Source organism: Acartia tonsa, chromosome 7 (genome assembly GCF_053477335.1).
Source record: "Acartia tonsa isolate MP-2025a chromosome 7, ASM5347733v1, whole genome shotgun sequence".
Lineage (NCBI taxonomy): Eukaryota > Metazoa > Arthropoda > Copepoda > Calanoida > Acartiidae > Acartia > Acartia tonsa.
The window spans coordinates 14,431,886-14,457,317 of NC_137266.1; the positions used below are offsets into that span (position 1 = coordinate 14,431,886).

At 31.8% G+C, this 25,432-nt stretch overlaps 1 protein-coding gene across 2 annotated transcripts in view; it reads right to left on the reverse strand.

The window, feature by feature from the left end:
• The window catches only part of LOC145324900 (solute carrier family 35 member G1-like), a 37,249-nt gene that overhangs the window by 7,733 nt on the left and 4,084 nt on the right, over positions 1-25,432 (reverse strand). Inside the window, exons 4-15 of one of the 2 annotated variants that reach the window (XM_080167648.1) lie at positions 24,369-24,448; positions 23,802-23,914; positions 22,907-22,945; positions 21,893-21,970; positions 20,077-20,152; positions 17,790-17,846; positions 16,805-16,912; positions 12,191-12,271; positions 9,686-9,805; positions 6,247-6,289; positions 4,339-4,416; positions 428-489 (exon numbers count right to left, since the gene is read on the reverse strand). In XM_080167648.1, coding sequence (XP_080023774.1) covers positions 428-489; positions 4,339-4,416; positions 6,247-6,289; positions 9,686-9,805; positions 12,191-12,271; positions 16,805-16,912; positions 17,790-17,846; positions 20,077-20,152; positions 21,893-21,970; positions 22,907-22,945; positions 23,802-23,914; positions 24,369-24,448 — 935 coding nt within the window. Of the gene's footprint in view, positions 1-427; positions 490-4,338; positions 4,417-6,246; positions 6,290-9,685; positions 9,806-12,190; positions 12,272-16,804; positions 16,913-17,789; positions 17,847-20,076; positions 20,153-21,892; positions 21,971-22,903; positions 22,946-23,801; positions 23,915-24,368; positions 24,449-25,432 lie in introns of both variants that reach the window. The other variant, XM_080167649.1, reaches the window with a different exon arrangement.

The following is a 25,432-nucleotide window of genomic DNA, read 5'->3' on the forward strand; positions in this document are numbered from 1 at the left end:
TGATAGTTAATTTCTCGCAACGGATTATAAACAGCTTTCCGCGGATATAAAATGTACAATTTTAAGATTAAAGCCAGTTTTTTTGCAACTTATACCAACAATGAAATAAATCGGAAAGAAATCACGAAACCTATACGTATTTTTCAGCTGTCGTTGTGGGGCAACACATCGTAAAATTGACGACCTTTCAATTTGCCCCCAAATATTATTTCATATTTATTTCGCTTGTTTATTATACCTTAAATCTGAGTTTTTTTTATTCGTAGAGAACTGGATATAATACGATGCTGGACATAATTTTTCAGTGTGGATAAGAACCGGTTCTAATCCATCGGATATTAATCGGTTTCGAACCGATTACTTTTTATTTCATAGAAAAGTAACTTTTATAAATTTTAACAATGACAAAAAGTTTATTTTTAAATACCTTAGCAATGATAACATTGGCAGTAGATCCAATAATGGCAGTTGACAGAGCTAGAACAACACCTGAAAAAAAAATAATCAAAAATGATGCCTTTTTAAATGAAAAACAAAAAGATTACTGTCCTTTCTTGGAAAGACATGCAAAACATAAAAAGAGATATATTATTGCCCTCTAAAATCACCTTAATATTAGTAAAAACTAACAAAAAGAACCATTCTTCTAGCCATACTGTAACAAATGTTACAGTATTTTGCCAACTTAGACGGACGGACATACCGACATACAAATGGCAGAATGGGGACGCCGTAGTGTCCTAGATTAATTAGGATCAGTTAGAAGAATTTTAAAACTGAAAGAACCATTCATCTATTCAGTTTTTTTTATAACATACTTCAAACGGACGACGTATGGAAAATTATAAGATTAACTCTAGTTTTGTTTAATATTTTACATAAAGAAATACCATTTTTATAGTCAAATAGTTTTCTCTGACCAATTTTAATAAAATCTTAATATAGAAAATCTGTGTTGGTTCCTAAATCTAAAATTTACCACAAAACAGGAAATTAATTTTTTCATATCAGAAAATTCTGTCTTATCACATTCTTAAAAAAACATTTTTTTTTAAATAAAGCGCAGCTTCCATAAATATACACCTTTTCCTTCCTAACGCTACAATTTGTTGCCTTTTCAAAAACTGCAGTCAATAAATTCACTTTACTATTAACCATATATATATATAATAGAGGCTTCGCCCCTAGCCTCTAGGGGCTTTGCCCCAAGAGGTGATAAAATTTTTTTTTTGGCGAAATACGTAAAAGGATCAAGGAAATCCTCCACAAAAAAAGGGGGGGGGTTGGGGGTGTCCCATCCCCCAAGAAAATAGCCTAAAACTACCACAGGACCAGTAGGTATATTCCCTGAAGAGTAGAACCCGATCGATTCAGTGGTTACCGAGATCTTAAGGGACGGACAGACAGACATAATTCTACTTTGTATTATTGATTGAAAGAGAGACTCAAAATTAAATTGTTACCCAAAGATTTATAAGCAATTTATTAACGATAGGCTTAAAACTATAGGTACTTTTATTAAATTTTGGTTGGTTTAAACCAATAATATTTTAATCTACAAAGGTGGTAATTTTGCTTGTCATCATTGGGTCTTATCCCTCAAAATCACTGGCGGCGTATTTGCATAATGACCAGACCATCCTTGTTTATTTACGTCTTTTTAGTTTTAGGTGCACTTGATTTTGATTTGATTATTTTAATGCAGCAAAAAGTTTCACATGAATAATTTAATTTCAAACATTTTTACTCGTTTCATAACAAACTTTAGATAAACAAATATTGCCTATAATAGCATTGTTATAATAATAGTTATTTCTCGCATCGTATTATAAACGGCTTTCCGCGGATATAGAATGTACAATTATAAGATTAAAACCAGTTTTTTAGCCCCTAGGTGCCGTAGGCACGGGCTAAAAAAAGCTGGTTTTAATCTTATGATTGTACATTTTTATATTCGTAGAAAGCTGGATATAATACGATGCTAGACATAGTTTTTTCGTATGGATGAGAACCGGTTCCTATCCACCGGATTCGAATGAATACGAGAAAATAAGTTAAACATGATATAACCAACTAAAGAATTAACTTAACCAAGTCTTAAAAGTCATAAAAATGCATAATTTGTCATTTTTGTCCATTAGAATAATAGATTGAGCTCTCCATAGGGCAGGATACACCACAAGATCTTTTTTCACAACCCTTTATTTGCATGACCTTTATCAATGTCCTAACATTGCATGGTAATGCCTTGCGCTAGTTTTGAGCCAATGTGTTTAACTATTTATGTCGCACAAATAGCATAGCTGCATTAGGAACCATATTTAACGTCTTTAGTTTTAACTCGGTGAAAAGGGAGGGTTTTAGGCTATTTTTTCGGCTCTACCTTACATCTTAAAATATAAAGTACTATAAAGCTCGACCGATTTTTCCAACAATTTTTAGGAAGGCTAAGTATCCATTCAGAGAATAAAATAAACTTAAGGTAATTATGATTGCTGTGCTTTCTAAATTGTACCAAATTATTACAGGAATCATTAATGCTTGACATGGAAAGGACGATTCTAACATTTAAACATAGTTTTACTTCAGAAAATGCTTAGGCAGCAAATATAAAACATAATATGTAAGGATTAATTTCTCTATAAATTTTTTGTGCTCATTGACTTGGAAATTAAGAAGTATAACAAATTATTACGTAAAGAAATCCAAAAGAAGGAATGGACGGACAAAGTGAGTTATATAGCAGATGTTCAGTCATAGTAAAAAAGAAAGGAAGAATTAAAAAGGTATAAGAAATTTTTAGAAAATTACATTATAGTAAGGAATAAATAATTATAACGTTTATCTAAGATTTTCCCAGATTTACATAATTAACAACACATAGGTTGGATTAATAAAGAAAAATCTATTCGTCTGTCTAAATTAGTTGCCAAGAGATGAATGTTTCACATAAAACGTTTCAGACGGACAGAAGGACATTATTATACGAATTATTTAGTAGCTCTACAATTTCAAAAATATAAAGTAAAACTGGTGGCGTGAGCATTATTTTACATAGAATTATAAAATTCATTCATGAAATCAAAAAGAATATAGTAATAATATATAATATATAATCTAGGAGATCTTATAAACTAAGAGACAGGGTAGGACAGAAAAGAAGTCTGAAACAATCCCAAGATTATAAAAATATAATAGCCCAAAACCACCCCAGAACCCATGTGAAGATTCCGAGTTCAATCGGTTCAGTAGTTATCTCAATATTACTACTTTATATAAAAACTAGCGACTTCACCCTTAGCCTCTAGGGGCTGTGCCCCAAGAGATGATAAAAAAAGTTAAGGTGAAATTTAAAAAAAAAAAATATGAAGGACCAAGAAAATCTTCTACAAAAAACAAAAAAAGGACCAAGGATATCTCCTACAAAAAAAAAATGGGGGGGGATTTTCTTGTTTTTGGGGGGGTTGGGGGTGTCCCACCCCCCAAGAAAATAGCTTAAAACCACCACAGGACCAATAGGTATATACCCTGAAGAGTAGAATCCGATCGGTTTAGTGGTTACCGAGATCTTAAGCTTCAGACGGACGGACGGACGGACGGACGGACAGACAGACAGACATCAAGCTACTTTGTATTATAGATAGATATATAATTTAAAAGTTTATTTGGTAAATGTAAGTTTAATTTTAAATATCCATAAGTAACGAGGTTCTTAAAAACACTCAACTAAATGAACCAACCAATCAAAATTCAATAAAAGTCCCCTTTGTTGTTAAACCAACAAATAAGAAAACGTTAGGGACTAGTTGGGATAATAAATCAAGCAGTTGCAAATAAAAATTAAGGTAAAATATTAAGGAGAAGCTTTGCTTTTATACTACTTACAATCAAACGCGGACTTTAAAAATGATAATAAAAAAATTTCTTATCTGAGAAATTCAAAGTTTTAGAAGTTATTCATGAATCATATCATAAATATTAAATAACTTTAATGACAACACAAGGATTTTAGATAATAAAATATTCAGAGGTCAACAAGTTTACCGACTTCAGTACAAAAGGGGAATGACTAAGAATTATAATTCTACTTAAAATAGTATTTTATGATTTAGGTTATCAATATGATTTAATCATTTTAGTTAAACAGAAAAGGTGTAATTAGTGATTAAATATAGCGAAGAATCTTGCTAACTACTGAACAACAAACCAAGTAGATATATTGGTATAGGTAGAAAAACTCGACAGTCTAATCTAAATATGAGCAGAGTAAATTACGTTTTCTAAAAAAGTTTTTTTTTAATTTTAGAGTAGCTTCGCTTCTTCCAAAAACTGACTTACCAATATAGTATTTGACGCCATAAGCTGGACCAGTCGGATGTTCTTCTTCCAGATAGGAGTCATGCATGGACTTTAAACCTATATAAACATAATATTATTGAAAGGATGTCCAAGGGGTAGGGTAAGTAATAGTTATTACGCCCCCCCCCCTCTAAATAAAGGGGTGCCGTAGTCACCCCCAAAATTTTTCATTTTTAATCTCCCCCCCCCTCAAAAAACAGCTTGGACGTCCTGGCCTATATATCATTACATGATGATTACCCCCCCCCCCAAAAAAAAAATGAACAGTACAAGACAAGCTTAATACTTATTTCATTATTAACATTTACAATGTTTTCAGGGGTTTACAAAATATTATAAAAGTTTCTCTATTATTTATTTAAGTAACAAGGTTTTTAGTATTAAAGTTGTAGTCTAACACAAACTTTTCGAGATACCCATCGCCCAAAAGAATCTTATTTTTAAAAGTAAATATGAAGGGTGAGGGGGTTGGATCACCCCACTTTAGTAACGAAACCACTAGAGGCTATGTGTGCAGCACCTTACATAAGAATTAAGTAATTTGTTACAAGAATCCTTATAATAAAGTAACAGGATGTGTGTTTGTTTGTATGTCAGTCTGTCTGTACCGAATGATCTCGCTAACCGCTGAATCGATCGGACTCTCCTTAACAGGGTCCCAGGAAGGTTTATAACTATTTTGGGGGAGGGTACCATCACCCTTCTAAGAGAAATAGCCCCTAGCAAAATTCACCCCTTAAATATTTTTTTTTTAAATTCTTTTACCTAAAATAAAATAGGTGGGCACCCACCCCCCCAAAATTTTTTTTTTTTGCTTTTTCTTTTAAAATCTAAAATAATAGATTGGGTTATCAAATTCGACTCTCCCCTCCTCAAGTGCACCTAGAGGCCTCTAGGGGCGTAGCCGTTAGTTGATTATTAAGTAGATTTGCTACAAAAATGTGACACTAAGTAGCTTATCCAAGAAATATAAAACAAATGTTTTTTCTTCAAAATCTTCCCAGAAACAAAGTTTGTTTGTTAATCTTGTAAAAGAATGTTAAATTATTAAAAGATTACCTATACATAACTTTTTATCAAATCTCAAAACATAAAATAATGATTTTAACCGCAGAGATGTTACAAAGGTAGGGGCGGTTGTGACACTTTTTGAAACCAAAACTAAAAGAATTCAACTGAATTTTGGTATGGCAGTTGCTTAAAGAGGTACAATGTGGAACTGTAATGCGGAACCGCCGCTATAACCGAATTTTTTTGGCGGAAACGGCGGTTTCGCCATCTTTACTTCACAGTTCCACATTTTACCTCTTTAAAGCGATTACCATTCCAAATTTCAGTGCTAAATTTTTTTTTTAAGTTGAGTTCCTTTAGCTCTGGTTGCAAAAAGTGTTAAAACCACCCCCTCCATTTTAATAAATAAAAAGACACTAAAAGGACATAGCTCGATGGAAGGATCTCGCAACCGTTAAACCGATATGGTTCTCCTATGCAATAAAGCCTGCTATTAGTATTCAGGGGTAGGTCCCATCCACTAAGAAAATTACAAAGAAAAAACAACCCTCTTCATATTCTATCCTATTAATCTTTTGCTTTTAAATCTAAAATTGAAATTGGAGGGTCAAATTTTCCCTTCATTTACAAAAATGTATATAGGATATACGTTGATATTTTGACAGAAAAAATATTCCATTAATTTAGGTTGCTAATATGTATCTCATTTATTGGTCAGTTCTTTCATCCAGTAGGTATCTTTATTTTAGACAGCTGCGAGCATCACTTCATCAAAGAAAATGAAAATGTAGTAAAACAATAAAGTGATAAAATATAGAGTTTTACAAAAGTGCTCCTTGAGTCTTAAAATAATAAAATCAAAATTAAAGTAATTACCTGCGGCTTCCACTAACTTCTCCAGTTTTGGCCATGGCCTGCCCTACGAATATAATAATTATTGATAATGTTTCTTTAGAATACAGAGGTGGAGGGGCAAAATTGTTTTCGTGAAAAATCCACCAAAATCACATTAAAAATCTACAAAAATTAAACAAAATCATAGAAGGGTTATTAACATAAGATTTAATTTAATTTTTGTAGATTTTTTATGTAATTTTGGAGGATTTTTTACGAAAACAATTTTGCCCCACTAAGCGATTAGTGGGGCAATTTTTTTTAAAGAATCCACCTCAGGTATGTGGACCACTAAAACTCAACAATCTCCATGGTGTCATATTGCAATTTTTAAGAATAATAGGATGGGTTGATCAAGCTAAAAAAGCGAGGTCTGGCTCTCCTTGTCCGTACTTGATCTTTTTAAGCTCATTTAGTTGTAAAACTAAATTGCAAAAAATCTAACCAGAATTCCAAATTATTCCAATTGAAATTGCCGCAAAATTTAATATTTTGTTGGGGTAAAGTTGGAATATAACTTGCCAATACCAATACATTTTTTTACTTTTATACATCTTTATGTGGAAAATTCGGGTGTAGTCACTTTCGTGACAACGCCTCTTTAGGTGCGTTTTGTCGTATTTTTACAGTAGATTTTGATAGTATATTTTATGTTAGGTGATTGCTCCTAAGGGTTAGAGCCCCCCACAGGGACTAGAAATAAGAGCAAAGCTTCTGTGAAAATAAGACGAAACGCCCTTAAGAGGCGTTGTCACGAAAGGGATCATACCCGAAAATCTTAAGAATCTATGAACGGCAGAATATTCATTTAGTTTATAATTAAGTTAAAACGTAATGATTAGAATTTACCATAAATAAAAATTTGATGTATATTTTAAGAATAAACAAAAATTCAAGGACTTGCAAAGAAAAACTTGAAACTAATCTAATAAATGCAATCAAAAAGTTGTATTACAAAGGGGGGGGGGGCGAAAGTGACACTTTTTGAAACCAAAACTAAAAGTCAACAAAGGAACTCAACTAAAAAAAGAGTTACAGGTCTGAGATTTTGCATGGCAGTTGCTTTATAGGGGTAAAATATGGAACTGTGAAGAAACGGCGGTGCAACCGCCGTTTCCCGCCGAAATTTTTTTTGCCTTTTCTCGGCGGTTTTCGGCGGTTGTGACGCCGTTTCTTCACAGTTCCATATTGTACCCCTATAAAGCAACTGCCATGCAAAATGTCAGACCTGTAACTCTTTTTTTAGTTGAGTTCCTTTGACTTTTAGTTTTGGTTTCAAAAAGTGTCACTTTCGCCCCCCCCCCCCTTTTAATTTAAACTTTTCAAATATAAAATATGTACATACATATATTAATATGTACATACATATATTAATGCTTTGAAATACGTGCGAAATACAAATATTTTAATTTATTTTTGGCATTTAAAATGTAAATTATATGTTAGATGTCACTTAATTCATGAATGGAAAATAACAAAATTGTTTCAAAATAAAAGTGGTTTAATATTCCTCACTAACCGCGCCAAAATTACCTAAGTGATTGAAGTCGAGCTAAAATATCAAAAATGGCAAGACTTTTCCGTCCTTCCATCATTAATACATCACTCTTTGGTCTTTTCTCTTATTACCAACTTCTACCCTAGCTTAATTTTAACTCAGAAGCGAAACTTCTCTATGAATAGTTGTTTCCTTCTGTTATTTAAGCGAAATCCTCATACTATCATTCTTTTCTCGCCTTTTCTTCCCTAATACCTTCATTATTCTAATGTGGTCCTATATCTTGGACACAATTGGAAATCATCGTCCTTGTTTAAAAGCCAGAAACAGCCGACTCTCGCTTATTGCTATGACACCCGGCAAAACGCAGATTTTTATAGATATTTTCGTACATTAATAGTTATTTCTCGCATCGTATTATAAACGGCTTTCCGCGGATATAAAATGTACAATTATAAGATTAAAACCAGAGATGCCGAAGGCACGGACTGAAAAAACTGGTTTTAATCTTATGATTGTACATTTTTATATTCGTAGAAAGCTGGATATAATACGATGCTAGACATAGTTTTTTCGTATGGATGAGAACCGGTTCCTATCCACCGGATTCGAATGAATACGAGAAATATTTTTACACATTATAGTTATCCTTTTTACAAGAGACATTTTATTGCTTAAATATGTAATTTTGTCACACTTGGTGACAAAATACCATTCCCCCTCTCAATTTTTCTGTGCACAAATTAAACAAAATAGTATGAAAAACATAATTATAGCGTCGATGTTACTTAGCTTGAATAATGACAACAAAATTATTATGATGTAAAAACAAATTTGCAAAATGAATGATAACTTATACCATTGCATACATGATAAATATGGCAATTTCAGAATTATTAATGTGAAAACAATAATAAACTATAAAGCCGTAGACATACTTATAGGGAGAAAAGACAAATTCGCAAATTTTAAGGCAATTTTGCAAATATGAAAAGTAAATGCAAATTGTAAACTTATTTATTTGTTCAGCTCTCTCTGATTTTTACTTAAAAGGGAGAGGTCATTTTCTAGTAAATCCCGTAAAGGTGTGTGTTATAAGGCCTAAAAATAGTAGTAGAACGATAAGGTGCTCTATATATTTGTATTTCCTATTGAATAGAACAATAGGGAAGAAATTTTTTTTTTTTTTTTTTGATAACCGTACCTGGAATATCTGAAATTTCTATCAAACGCTTTGTTTGGCTCACACTGACACAAATAAAAAAAAATATAATTATAATAAATCAACCTGTAAAGAATGACTTCTTCCTTTGTTTAATGGTATAGATTGTTCTTAACCTTTACCTTGTACCTATAGAAAACATTATTATTATAATTATATTTTTTTTAAATTTTTGTCAGTTTGAGCCAAACAAAGCGTTTGATAGAAATTTCGTATTTTTTTTAGATAATCCAGGTACGGTTATCAAAAAAAAAAAAAAATTTCCCTATTGTTCTATTCAATAGGGAATACATATATCTAGAGCACCTTATCGTTCTACTACTATTTTTAGGCCTTATAACACACACCTTTACGGGATTTACTAGAAAATGACCTCTCCCTTTATAAGAAACAAGCGGATGTCTCTAAGTAAGAGGAGTCGACCTTCCACTTTTAGTTTTTGGTTTAAAAAGGAATAAACAGATTTTTTTGGGGGTGCATTTTTTCAAGGGATGATTTTTCTTGGGAGGGTTGTATTACCCTCCACTAAAATAGTTATAGACATTCAATGTACCCAAAAGAAGCTTTACTGTAAAGGAGAACCTTATCATTCATCTGTTAGAGATATCCTTCGCTATACATACAAACACACACACAGACATACAGATATCCTATTACATTTATAACGATTGACTATCACAAAATCCCTACAAATGACTAACCTCTAGATCAGTGAGTGTTGTTGAGATGTTGAAATCCTCCATAGATGGTGTGGTGGTGGGCAACTCTGTTGTGAATGGTGTTGTGGTTGTTGTGGGCACTATTGTTGTCCCATTGTTCTCCTTAATACATAAAAATAGTTAATCAAACCAAAAAGAGCCCCAGTAAACCTATTTTAAAACATAATATTTAGGTGCCATATACAGACGTGTATTCCACAATCTAGAGTAGTTTCAGGGTTCTAAAGGGATAAGACAATGGCCGATAAATTCATCCTATTTTAGATAAAAGTGAACACTTTACTAAACATTGCGGGATCGCTTTGATCATTGGTTGAAGCCTAACTGACAAAAAAATCTATTTTTAAAATATTTTCCTTTTAAAAAAAGTACCAATATAATTTTATAACCTACAAAATACATTAATCGAAAATATGACATTAATCTAAGTTTAATATTAGTAAAAGTTATGAAATATATTAATTAATTTCTGTTTAATGTATTATTGTTCATTTATGAGAACAATTAACCTTTATTGTTTCATCGGATATTGAAAAAAAATATTTTTCAAAAAACAATTTAAAAATGTATTTATGTAAGTTAAATTTAATTTAATGACGTTTTAAATAAAAATAACATTGAAATGCGACATTTTATTTAGTTTTAGATAAATCTGCATTTAAACACTTTTCTAAAATTAGTCTATTAATACTAATAGTAGATAATCTGATATTATGTCAAAATTTACTGTATATAAAGTGTACGTTTAGACATTAAAATTATTCTTGCATAATAGTTATTTCTTTCATCGTATTATAAACAGCTTTCCGTAGATATAGAATGTACAATTATAAGATTAAAACCAGTATTTTTAGCCCGTTCCTTCGGCACCTTGGGGCTTAAAAAGATTGTACATTTTTATATTCGTAGAAAGCTGGATATAATACGATGCTAGACATAGTTTTTCGTATGGATGAGAGCCGGTTCCTATCAGCCGGATTCGAATGAATACAAGAAAATTGTTTGTTTGTCTCTGCTTAACACTCTAGATCAAAGAAGGTCTCTTAGGGGCAGGCACCTAAAAAAGAGCCCCTAGATTTTTTTTATTTAAGGTGATGACTCAACCCCCACACCGTTCCCCCTTTCGAAAGGGTCTCTAACTAGGGGCGTAGCTTTTCATGTGGCTTGTGGGTTCAGTTCATCCCTCTCCAGAAAAACAAACAACAATGATAATACTTATTTCTCATCCAGGGAAAAGAATAAAAAGTTAGATTCATGGCCAGGGTAAACTTTATGTTGGGATGTAACCAAAGGTAAAGGGTGTTTAAAAAAAAACCAATCGCTTCACTCTTTTCAATATAAACCCTACAGTTTTGGTCAAAAACTAACAAAAAATGACCCAAATCATGTCCAAGCAATGCCAATGAGAAAACATAATTGAATTTTGATTTCTACTCACCTCTCCTGAGCACTACAGCTCGAGGCCTAGCCATTGTTGAAAATTTTTCTCTACGTTTAGGGTGCATATTTTATAACAAATTAAGTCAGTTTTGTCTTTTTTAAGAAAAGAATAAACTGTCTAAAGTACTTGAAATCTTGTAGTTAAACTCCATAATGTTTAAAGTTTTTGATGGGGCATATAAAGACCTTTCTATAGACGCCTTAACCAGATTTCTGACTCAATCCTTGCCAATTTGGCATAAAAAAGACAAATCCATCAAACATTGAGACATGACTGTTCTGTGTTAAAAAAAGAACAAACCGTCTTAAATACTTAAAATCTTGTAGATAGAACCCATAATGTTTAGAATTTTTGATGGGGCATATATAGACCTTTATATAGACACCTTAACCAGATTTCTAACACAATCTTAGCCATTTTTACATCAAAAAGAAAGATCTGTCAAACATCAAAAACTAGAGAGACCCATCATGTCTAAATGTTTGATGGGTCTGTCTTTGTTATGCCAAATTGGCTAGGATTGAGTTAGAAACCTAGTTAAGGTGTCTATAGAAAGGTTTTTACATGCTCCATCAAAAATTCTAAACATTATAGGGTCTATCTACAAGATTTTAAGTACTTAAGACGATTTGTTGATTTTTAATCTCCATGTAAGGAAAAATTCTCCACAAGAGCTAGGACTCGAGCTGTAGTGCTCAGGATAGGTGAGTAGAAATCAAAATTCAATAGTGCTTTCTCATTGTCATTGCTTGGACATGATTTGTGTCATTTTTTTTTAGTTTATGACTAAAACTGTAGGGTTTATATTGAAAAGAGTGAAGCGATTGGTTTTTTTTTAAACACCCTTTAGGTGGGTAAGAAAAAAAGAAATATGTAAAGTGTGAGAGAAAACAATTCCTTTAGAAGGTTTCCTTTAAAGTGCCTAGTGAAGCAGAGACCACCCCCCCCCCCCCCTCTTTAACGAATATATCAAACATAAGATGCGTGGTTTTGTTTGTGTTTAATTATAGGTCAGGTTAGGTTATTTTAGTTACATAAAACTTTACCTCTGGAGGAAAGATGAAAGGTGGCTGGATGCAGAGAACCATTCCAGAGATCAGGAACAGACCAAAAATACTTTTCCACCACCCTGTTGGTCATGTCATTATTTAAATTCAACTAGGACTAGCGGCTGCGCAACTAGATAACTCTAGGGGCACTTTAGGTGGTTTGGGGTAAAAAAATTTATTTAGGAAAACAGGAAGGAATTGGTACCCTCCCAAAAATTGCTATAAATCTTCTACAGACCTACGAGAAGCTACACTGTAAAGGAGAACTGTATCGATTCAGGGGTTAGCTTCAACAACATTTGAAATAAAAGAGAACTATACAATGAGATGTAGTTGTAGCCTACATATGCAATTCTGTAGGATTTATTACGGTCAGCAGGGATGGCAAAATAAAAACCACGTGGTTTTAATCAAGTGGTTTAAACCAAAAAAAAAGCTAAAAAAACCAAAAAAAAACCAAGGTGGGATGGTTTAAATGGTTTTTTTAATACAAAGGCCTATCTTTCCAGTTATATCCTTATAATAAAGTAACAGGATGTTTGTATGTGTGTTTTTGTGTTTGTATGTTTGTACCAAAGGATCTCGCTAACCGCTGAACCGATTGGGTTCTCCTTAACAGGGTAGCTTCTCATAGGTCCCGGGAAGGTTTATAACTATTTTCTTAGGGGGTGGGACACCCCCAACCCCCCATCCGAAAATTTTTTTTTTTAAACTTTTTAACTAAATTTAAAAATGAGGGGGGGGGCAACCCCCCCCCCCAAAAAAAAAAAAAAATGTTCGCCCACCCCAAAAAAAAAATTTTTTTTACTTTTTCTTACAAAATATAAAATAAAAAATTCAATTATTAAATTCGACTCTCTCCTCCTCAAGTGCCCCTAGAGGCCTCTAGGGGCCTAGCCGCTAGTCTTTTTATAATGTAAAAAATACAGTCAAAAACATAAATACCTAATTCAAAATTCTTTTAATAGTTTAAATCTTTATACTAAAGGGGTAGTTTCACGAAATGCATTTGAACTTAATTTAGTGAACCGCATATTTTTTCTTAGTTAATGGGGTAAACTACATTTAAATAGCATATATTTGAAATAAATTCAATTTTCTACCACGTAGTTTTTAAAATATCAAGACCTGAAAATTGTCTTTTTGTGATATATGCAATTTAAAACGACGATTTTCAAGTCTTGATATTTCAAAAACTATGTGGTAGAAAATTGAAATTTTTTCAAATATATGCCATATAAATGTAGTTTAACCATTTAACCAGGATAAAATATGCGGTTCACTAAATTAAGTTCAAATGCATTTCGTGAAACTACCCCTTTATACTAAATTAGAATACTTTAATTTGGATATTATTAAAAAAAACAAAAAAATTATTTAAAAAAACAAAAAAACCTGGTTTTTATTAATAAAAACCAATAAAAACCGGTTTAAACCAAATAAACCACACTGGTTTGATCTTTTTTAAAAAAACCTGTTTTTTTCCCATCTCTGACGAGTCAATATTTGTACATGAGCTACATTTTAAAATGTGTGTTTCTTTACATTATTAATTTCTATTTTTTATTGTTAGCTAAATTAAATATATTCAAGGTTACAAATTCTTCTACTAACATTTTTCAAACTTTTAAATAAAAAACACAAGGAAAAGGATTGAAAAAATTCTAAAAAACCTGTTAAAATAAACCTAATTTAAGAAGACAAATTGTATTGCATTTCTGTGTATTGCATGGAAAATTTTCAGTTTACTGTTACATTGACAAAAAGATAATGTTTTTCCAATAGCAAATCTTTTTATTCATTTTTTCACTATTACTTTGGTGGATTAGAACCGGTTCTCAGCAATATTGAAAAATCATGTATCGTATAATAATATAACTAGTTTTCTATCAACATTAACTTATAATTTGTTAACTTATAATTTTTCAATTTTATATCTTCGGAAAGCTGTCTATAATACGATGCGATAAATAACCATTATTTTTTTTTGACATAAGGAACATAAAAGAATATCATAAGGAAAAAGGATAAGAGGATGAATACTCACCCCTTTTTCATGGTAAAATACTACTTCCCCATCCCTAAATTTAGAAGCAGACGAAAATCAAAAACCGCCCAGGGCTTTTTGTAAGTCAATCATAAATAATAATGTGAATAAAAAGAAAAGCGATATTTAGCAAACAGCCGTGGGCGGTCAGAATCAGCTGAATGTTCATTATGAAAAAAATTTCCCCCTTTTTAGAAATAGAAGGATTCATCTTTCATGAACAAATTTTTTTAAATAAAAATAAAATTCTATGTAATTTTTAATTAAAACATTAAAACGAAAATATCTAATCTAATATTCTTGCCCTAAATATGGAAATAGTAAAAAGTAAACAAATATTTTTTAAAATAATTTTTAATCCTCCCATTTGAAAAGTAGTGGAATAGCAATAAATTTTAGCGCGGCAACAGCGCTAAGTAGGCCTCTAGGCCCACTGCCTATTTTCGTCTTCTAGTTGCTTCGATTCCTCTCTTTTATTTTTTTCTCTATGAAGAATATCCAATGGGTAGTTGCACGAAGTGCAATTAAACTTGAATTTAGTAAACTGAATATTTTTTTCTGTTCAATAGTTTAAACTTCTGTAGGATATTTGAAAGAATTTTAATTTTATACTAGGTAGTTTTAAAATATCAATACTTAAAAACCTAATTTTTTGCATATATGCTGACCTGATTTCACAAAAACAGCAGGACTACTATTTTGGTGCAATAATTGATTGCTAATTATTGTTATACAAAATTATATATGTTAGATGGTATTCTTGTTACATATGCTTGCAATTAAACTTCTTAAAAGCACTTCATGCAACTATCCCTTTACATTGTTTATTATATATATTAATTTATGCTAGAAAAAAACGTAAACCACCATTGTTAAAATTCAAAATATGATACTCTAAAGGATTTTGTTGAAGTTATCAAGGGCCATTCCAAGTATCTATCGATAATTTTCTGTAATTGTAAATATACATGTACAATAATCGTTTTATAAATGATTGCGATGATATATATGTAATTTTATGGTTTAAAAATACTGTTTCGCTCTTTTCTTAAAATTCAATTTTCATGGATTCTATTTCAACGATTCAATTTCTTGAATGTAACAAATTCGATTTTAGAATTGCTTACACAAGCACTCTCTCTCTCACGACGTGATTTTACTTTTATAGAAAAAATAATGTACAGTAGAATATAATTAGTAATACGGTTATTGCTTGTGTGAAAATCTATTTATTTTATTTGTTTATTTTTATAGAAAAGTCACATTATAATTTAAGAATGACTTTCAGCAAGTAAAATTTCCTGTAAATAAATCAAGGAATTTAAATCAAAGGGGTGTTGCACGAAATGCATTTGAACATGAATTTAGTGAACCTTATATTTTTTCCTGGTCAATGGTTTAAACCAGGGATCGGAAGCCGCGCGTAAGCCGCAGGTAAGCCTCAGTGAAATCGTCATTTTATCACTATAAAATTCGGTACACCGACAAACGTCCTACCGCGACAAACGTCCTACTACGACAAACGTCCTACGCGACAAACGTCCTAAGCGACAAACGTCCTACTGCGACATCTCTTAAGTAAAACGTCCTAAAAATTTAAAGGTCGAATTTTGTAATGCAAGGATGTATCGGGTTCGAAACTATACCATTTGATAGCCAACACAGACTTTGGGAAAACTGTCGGACAGATTTTTAAAATTTAGCCTATGGTTAAAGTTATTCAAAAAATAAATTTCAGTTAAAGATTATTTTCCTGTGTTTTATCGCCATTTTGAATTTTTATATTGATAAGTATTCTTACAATTAGAGGATTTTGTCCTTAAATTTGGAAGATTTTTTTTATTTCATAATTTTTGAAAATTTTTAGGACGTTTTACTAAAGAGATGTCACAGTAGGACGTTTGTCGCAGTAGGACGTTTGTCGCAGTAGGACGTTTGTCGCTTAGGACGTTTGTCGCGTAGGACGTTTGTCGTAGTAGGACGTTTGTCGTAGTAGGACGTTTGTCGTAGTAGGACGTTTGTCGGTGTACCTAAAATTCAGCTAGATGTATAAAACTGTCTCTTAAGCAGACAATCCTTCTTTCTGAAATTTCTTTTTCTGCTCACAAGCAGGTTTAAAACTGAGGCTTATGCGCGGCTGAGGCGCGGCTTCCGAACCCTGGTTTAAACTAAATTTATAGAGCATATTTTTGAAATATTTCAATTTTCTACCACATAGTTTTAAAAATATCAAGACTTACCTAATATTTTTGTGATTTTTGCAATTTGTATAGCTGGCTTATTTTCACACAAAAAAAACAGCATGACGACTAATTTATTGATATCTTATTGTTTACTATTTATTGTAATACAAAATTATATATGTTTGATGGTATATTTGACACTTATAATTGAAATCATTTTTCTGAAATGCACTTCATGCAACTAATTTAAGAAGCCAAACTTTTTACCTAACCAATAATTTTATTTAAAGCACGATTAATTTTGTTGAATATCATTGGAGTTAAAAGACCTATTCATCGTCATTGTCTTATCACTTAAAATCCCTGAATAATAAATGACATTCCTATATCAATCTTGAGAACAATCTTAGAGAGGATAATTGTCCAGAGAGGTTCTGTGAATACCAACGTCAAGGCGTCTCCCAGAGGCATGAAGGAAAGGCAGGCAAACTAAATAATATTAATTTCAAATAGGGTTGGGCAGGATACTTTTTAGCATTAGAAAACAGCCGGATATTCGGTACCCGGCCGGGTATCTGTCCATCGTCGGATATCCGGCATATTGCTGGAAATCCGGCCGGATAAACGGATATCCGGCATTAGAAATCAGCCGGATAACCGGTATCCAGATAGTTTCAATATCCAGTATCCGGCCGGATAGTTAAAATATCCGACCCAACCCTAATTTTAATTAAGTTTAATTAATCTACAATTATAATTTTCATTATTTAGTCTGTTAAAGAAAATTAGAAGAATTAGAGTCTTAAAATAGAGGTATTTTTATTACAAATTAAGGAAAGTTAATTTCAGAAATACACTCGCTGGTCTCAAATGATCTACCTATAGTAAAAGAATGTTTGAACCATTTATAAGGAAGATATTAAATTTGAAATTTAGGTGGAGATTAATAATCTTGCTGTGTTCTATCCTTAAGCTACAAAGTACATTTGCAGTTTAAATCCTAGCTTACAATAATAAGACATCTTTAATCTACAAACATTCAAATAAGCTACACTACACATGACATTTGGGGTATAGTTCATTTAATGGCAACGCACCTTAAGGGGCGATTCTTGTTTTTTTGACAGTAGGTTTTCTCCTATTTCTAGCCCCTGCTGTGAGCTATAATCCTGCGGGGCCAATTGCCTAACCACACGGGGCAATCACCTAACGATAACCCAATATAACCTAACCTACAATAACCTATCAAAAGCCATTTTAAAAATACGACGAATCGCCCCTTAAGGGGTGTTGCCACGAAAGGGACTATAAAAGAGACATTTATTTAAAAATGATAAACAAGTTGGTAAGCTTATATAAGTATTACCTGTAGAAAAACTCTGCCACCACTGAGAAGACCTTGCAGGATGACCAAGATTCTGTCCTAAAATTAAAATGATAATTTATTTTAAAAAATATAATTTGTATACACTACCTAATATGATTTAATATGCTAAAACCTGTTAGTTTCACGAAAGGCATTTGAACTTGATTTAGTGAACCGCATATTTTTTGCTAGTTAATGGGTTAAACTACATTTATATGGCATATATTTGAAAGAATTTCAATTTTCTACCCCGTAGTTTTTAAAATATCAAGACTTGAAAATCGTGTTTTTAAATTGCATATATTACAAAAAGACGATTTTCAAGTCTTGATATTTTCAAAACTACGTAGTAGAAAATTGAAATTCTTTTAAATATATGCTATATAAATATAGTTAAACCAATTAACTAGCAAAAAATATGCGGTTCACTAAATTAAGTTCAAATGCATTTCGTGAAACTACCCCTTTTGAGTTCTAATCATAAAAGAATGATTTAACGTTGACCTCTAAAAATTCATTTAATTTTTTCTACAAGCCAAACTGGAGTCCTTGCCAAAAATATCTTGGTAAAGATCATGAAGGTAGAACTTTATTACTATTTATTTACCTATCCCCATGTGCCCTCACTCTAAAGCCTCTAATAACTGTTATGCAAATGTATCAGAAATTCCTCATTTATGAAAGTTAGACCTTTTAATAACATTTGACGACATTATTTTTATTTTATTTTTATTTTATTTTGTAGAATGACTGATAGACCGACGGACAAAGTAAATTACATACTGGATGTTTGATTGGTATAGAAAATCTTTTTTTCCGAAAAAAATCAACCATTTATCCTTATAAATTAAAGTTGAGAAAATACATTTCACCATACCAATACGGATTGACGGACTGACGGACTGACAGACATGTTGAATTATAGAGTAGCTTCACTAATTGTCTAAATAAGGAACAACTTAATGACAGATGCATATTTTAAGAACTTCCTTAAAATATTTGGCTCTTTACAAAGCATTTAAATATTTCAATCAGTAGAAGTTTTTCCAATTTTGTGGTGACAAAAATATTTTCCAATCTATTTGAATGTTATTGATTTAAAACTCAGCCCTTGTACTTGAAAACAAAACAATTTTTTCTATCAAATCATATTTAGAAAAAATGTTAAAAATTTTCAATAAAATTAACTGAATTGTAGAATAGAAACATTCATTTTTTATTAATTTAGTTTTAGGCTTGAATTAAAATTTTCTGTTATACGTAAAAAGTTAAAATAGAAGCACATTAAATTAATCATATGTTTGTTTTTGTACATTCATAGAATTAAGTCTACTAAGAAAGTGCGTATTTATTCTTCCACTATGGGACAGCCCATATATGAAGACTTAATTCAGACCTATATGTCTTGGCCACAAAAAAACAGATCTATAGTATAGATCTATAAACAGATATCTACCTCCCTCCCTTTTTCAATGACCTTTCTCGTCTGCTACAAAATTGTTTTCCACTACTATACTTTGCTGTGTTAATATAAACGACACCATTGGTTGATTTTCAATGACCCAATTGACAGACGGGACAAGGACACTGCGATGGGAAGATACAACTTTATTTAACCCTTTCTCCCTGTTTTACTGTAATACCATAACAACCCCACGCCCGTTATCAAATTTGATATAAAAAAAAACTTTTCATTAACCTAGCCTTAAATAAAAATAAACAAAATTCAATTTCAATTCATGGAAAGATATTTTATATTCAAGGATTTTTTGGAACATTTTTCTGTTTAGCTACCTAAAAACAAATCATTTCCGCTGGATCAAAACCAGTTTAAGCTTTACTACAAATGTATTCCACATTTTTGTATATTTGAATATTTCCACGATAGATAAAATTAATCATAGTGTTTATTCGTCCTTTGTTGGCCAGGGCCTTCGACCCCTCGGGGCCAACAAACTGGAATTTAAATTTTTCATTTTGCTATCCGCGAAAAACTGTACATACGCTGCGATAATTATACAAAACTACCATAACTGTTCTAACTGACATTTTTATGTCAAATAAATATTAACTTTGTTTTCTAATATTCAGAAAATGTTATTTTCATATTTTTGACAGAAGCTGAAAGACATAACTATATCAATAAATAGATCACAATAAAAGTTCTATTTTGAATCTAAGTTTTCCACAGATTGTAAAATGAAAATCGAAGCACGAAACTTTAGAAACTTATATAGTTAGGCGGACATCCAAGTACTTAAATAAAACTATGCTAAAACTTCTGTACCTTTATTGAAGCTGGGAGTAGAGGTGTTCTGGAGGTTATAATGCCTATCAGCACTATGAATGCCTGCAGGAATGACCTAAAAACATAACATTTAAAATAAACTCCAATAACCTCAAATTTATTTATATTGTGGAAGCAAGAAAATCTCTTTTCAAATCCTTGTTTGACAGACAGATCTAAAGTATAGATTTATAATGTATATAGAAATAACTTCCCCCTCATTTCCAATAACCTTTTTCGTCTGCTAGCAAATTGTTTTTTGCTACATGACTGTTAATATTCCTGACACCATTGGTTGATTTTAAAAGACCCAATTGAGAGTCGGCATAAGGACATTGGGATAGGGAAATACAGTTGTTTAACCCCTTCCCACTCCATTGTTTTACTCTAATGTTTGACAAGTGAAGGAGAAAAGAATTCGCCATAGAAGTTTAGACAATTGTGAATTTGCAGGGATAAGGGATGGGAAACGTAGGAAAATATTATTTCAGGCCTATTTCAAGCCTTGGCCTATTTCTAGCCTAATAAACCAGTTTTGGGATAGCGCAGTGGTTCGTATAAAATGCTAATGAAAAAGCTGTGTGTGTGTGTGTAGATAAAGTATAGAATCAAATTCAGGTAGCTAGTTTAAAGTAAAAAACATAACTTTTTATAAACCTATATATTAATGGCTTTTGTTAAAATGAAGTTTTTTATCTCCCAATTTTTTTATCTTTTACTTTGGTAATTTGAACTGTCAGAAAGCTATCGTTGGGTTTCCCTCAGACAGATTTTAGTTTGTATTATTTGCATTTTTATTAATGAGTAAAAATTTTATTTGAAAATTTCCTTGCTAATTAAAATTAAAAATAAATAAATAAATATGCACTTGGGTAACATTCTATCAAGTTCTTTGGATACTATACTGGATATAATGTAATGATATATCTGTACTGTGTTGTATTGTACAAAAATTAGGGTAAAGGTGTTGTATCATTTCCGTACTAAATTTTTAAAATTCAAAATACAACATCTAACTTATAAACTACCAAATGAAAATTCGTAGCTACCTTCTTTCCAAAAAAATAATCCCGTTATTTTTGTTTTTTCTATGTGGCCCTTTTTTAATGTTTAACTCTAAGCAGATTTAATAATTAAACTAATGTGATCTAACACCATTTATATTTATTTTTTCGTAGCAGACGAAATCATTATTTTTTCTATAATTGTCTGCTTCTAAAATTTCCGCCATCTGTGATTTGGGCTTGTTTTGTATCAACCAATCACAGAACACTATTGGTGATTGGTTGATACAAAACAAGCCCAAATCACAGAACACTATTGGTTTAGAGCGGTAGCCAATATGAGCCGTCCGCCAGTAAGGTCATTAAATTAGGCAAATGGTAAAAGTTGCATGATCCCTTTCAAAACCAGGCCGAGACCTAATTTATGGCCAGGTTTCCTATCCCTTATCCCTGTGAATTTGAAATCTTTAATAAAAGTTTAATTTAACAACACCTATAATTGATTTAAAAACAATATAATGGGCCCGAAGGCAAAGACGTCCAAGGGGGGGGGGTTAAAGGGGTGATTACCCCCCAAAATTCTGGATTTTCAATTTTTACCCTACACCCCTCAAACAAAAAAATTACCTCGATGATATAAGGATTACCCCCCCCCCCCCACCAAATGAAAAAAGCTTGGACGCCCCTGCCCGAAGGCTATTCATATTTTAGACTTTCTTATATCTCAATTATGAAATCTAATCATGTGTTCAAAATTTGCAATAAAGGTGAAAATGCATTCTTTTACTTTGTAATAATAAATGTTGTTTTACCTGATTAAAAGCATCTCTAGCGCATCCAGATTCAAATATTTGACAAAGAAATTATTGGCAGTGAAGAGCACACCGCTGAATATTGATTATAATAAACACACCGTCCAGGTAGGGAGGAGACAATGAAATGTTAATGACAAAGGTACCCAAAATTGGATAATAACGCTATCTTATGCGTCATTAAAAAACTTTGGGTACCTTTAAAAAGGGGGGGGGGGGGTAGATCATTCACATTTAAAAGTAAAAAAGTATGTGATTCCTTTATTCGAATGGTGAGGTATATTACAGACTTGTTTTGACTGTTTTTTTATTGCATTAATTGACACTAATAGCATAATAACATAACAACCTACATAAATTATGAATACATTACCAGGGTTCATGAAAAACAAAACATTAGATATGAATGTAGACTTAGTATTTTTTATATATTTGTACTTCATCCATCTACATCTTATTTGCTTTTAACTTTTCTAACTTTTAAATATAATCATTTAGACAACATGAATTGAATTATAAAATGTTGCAATTTACAGAATAAAATGTCATTTTTTAATGGTAAAATAAAAGTTAAAAAATACAAACAAAGATGGCATCATCAATAAAAAACGAAGCCATAATACAAAATGAATGGAAACACCAGCAGTTAAAATCCTCTACAGCTTTACTGACTGACGGACAGACAAAGTTAAATATAGTGTAACTTCGCTCCTAAAATGGATGAACCAATAATAGTTATTTCCTTTATCGTATTATAAACGGCTTTCCGCGGATATAGAATGTACAATTATAAGATTAAAACCAGTTTTTTAGCCCCGAGGTGCCGACGGCACGGGCTAAAAAAACTGGTTTTAATCTTATGATTGTACATTTTTATATTCGTAGAAAGCTAGATATAATAAGATGCTAGACATAGTTTTTTCGTATTAATGAGAACCGGTTCCTATCCACCGGATTCGAATGAATACGAGAAAATATAATCGAAACTTTGTTTTTGTGTTTATTATATCCCTAATAATAGCAAGAAACCATCCGAGGATCCAGTCACGATTTCTGAAATTAAACAATTAAAGATATTTTTAGATTTCGAAGAAGGCTGGCTTAACTATACGGTCAAACGAGTAGACCCTAATCACTGAAAAGCTTGGCCTTACATTTTAAAATTATTTAGAATAGATTTTAACCAAATACTTTTTTTTGTTGAACTCAGAACATATGTTTTCAACATTTCTTTTGAAATCAAATATCCACAAAAATGTATTTCTAAAGATTTATTTCTAAATATGCAGATCAGCAAAGAAAATAAATATATTTCTAGAATAATGACGAAAATTTATAAGAATAAATCTTAGAAAAATTTAGATACCCTTTCATTTTATTTTAAAAAATGAAGTTCAGATAAAAAAAACAAATTTTTACTTTTATAATCCATGCTGTTCTATAATTTAGATCTGTAAACACCAATGATCAGCATCAAGTCATAATGTGCTTGAACGTGGAGTTTGATAGCCCTAGTGGCTAGACAAAAGTGTCTCAGCCTACTCCATGACTACTTAGGCCCAAACCCTAAGAAACTATGGCTAATCAATCAATCAATGATCAGCGTTTTTAGACATTATAGAAACAAACAAAAAATAACATAGATTAAAGATTTTAAAAAGAAATTAGGTTTGCTAAATAGGGTGGATAGTTTGAATGATGTATATTTGCTTTTTACAGCATTCGAGGATGTTTTTGAGATACTCTCGATAATTTTTCAACTAAATTCGCTCCTCATCCAAATCAATCTTTTTCCTCATCAAACAATGGTCTTTTATTATCAGAAACCTAGTTTATTTACTAAAAACGTTGCTCAACATTGCTTGCTCTCATTAGTTCATAGTCCCATTTAAGGGACAAAAAAATGTACCTGGTTGGAGCATCGGGAAGGAGAACAGGACCAAAAGAAGTTGCAATGATGTCATCACCATCATCATTCAGGATACTCACAGAGTTTGTGCGGATACGGGACATCTTTCTTTGCTAAATACAAAAAAATGTAGGTAAACTTTCAACACCTCCCTAAACATATATTTTAGAGTATTCCTTTTTAAACCCCCTAATTGATATAATTTATTAAGAGAATGTTGTGCATTCGGCTTTCGTAACAATCTATTGACTAATGGAAAGGCAATATAATTTTTCCTTGAATGAAATACCCCTCCCTGGTTGAATTTAAGACATTTTTACCAGGGATCTAAATGAATAAGACAATGATTGATAAATTGATGTACATCCCAAATTATGATAAACAAAACTGCCCCTTTTGTAGATTAAAATTAGCGGTTGAAACGTTTCAAAACTCAACTAAATAAACCAACCAATTAAAATTCAATAAGTCCCCAGAGAGCCAATGAATAATAAACGTCATTTCAAATCTTTGGGACTAATGTAATAAACATCCACATGTCCCCTCAATCCCTGATATTTTTCTGACCTGCACTGGAGGTGGAAGTCCTGTATTATTCTGTGGCAGGATCCTGGAGCCCCTGCGCCGATTTAATGGAGACATGTCACCTAAATAAATAGTTGTAAGGGGATTGCAGTAAATTATTTTCTCGTATTCATTCGAATCCGGTGGATAGGAACCGGTTCTCATCCATACGAAAAAACTATGTCTAGCATCGTATTATATCCAGCTTTCTACGAATATAAGAATGTACAATCAAAAGATTAAAACCAGTTTTTTTAGCCGGTGCCTCCGGCACCTCGGGGCTAAAAACTAGTTTTAATCTTTTAATTGTACATTCTATATCCGCGGAAAGCCGTTTATAATACGATGCGAGAAATAACTATTCTAGTGGGGATATGATAATTGACCCCCAATTACAATAAACAAGTTTACCATTTATGTAATTTTTCTTATGGAAACGTTTATACCAACTCATCACCATTTAAGTAATGTCTCAGGTTTTTAATTCATCGAATAAGAGATGTGTTCATGACACTTTGGTTCCAATATATTAGAGCCTTTTTCTTCCTTGTATTTTGTTACTGAATTTATGATAAAAGCTATATAAGGTTCATCTACTCTATAAAAAGAGTCATTACAAACGAAGTTTTTAAACTATTTGTACGGTTTTAAATAAGTTTTGTCTGTTAAATTCATTAATGATATTTTACTGGAAATTATAATTTCATCTGTCTAATTTTATCACAAAATTGAAGGACACCCTACATGAAATAAGAAAGGTTTCTTTTTATACTATTTAATAATAGTTTCGGATCTAGTGCAAGTCCTCGTAACAATTATCTTACAAAAAAATATAAACGTTAAAGGCTGCTTGCTGCCAATCGGCTGAACGTCCATGTCAGCCCTCACCACGTCTCAGGCGGCATAAGAAGCCCTATAAATAATCTAGAACTGATGAGATCCATTTGTGCACAGGGAAAGCTTCATTGAAGAAAAACACGAAGTCTTTTTTCGAGCAATTTTGTGCACTACGAGATAATCAAGATTATTAATAGGCCTTCGTTCGTCAGTCATAACTGTGTGCGAGC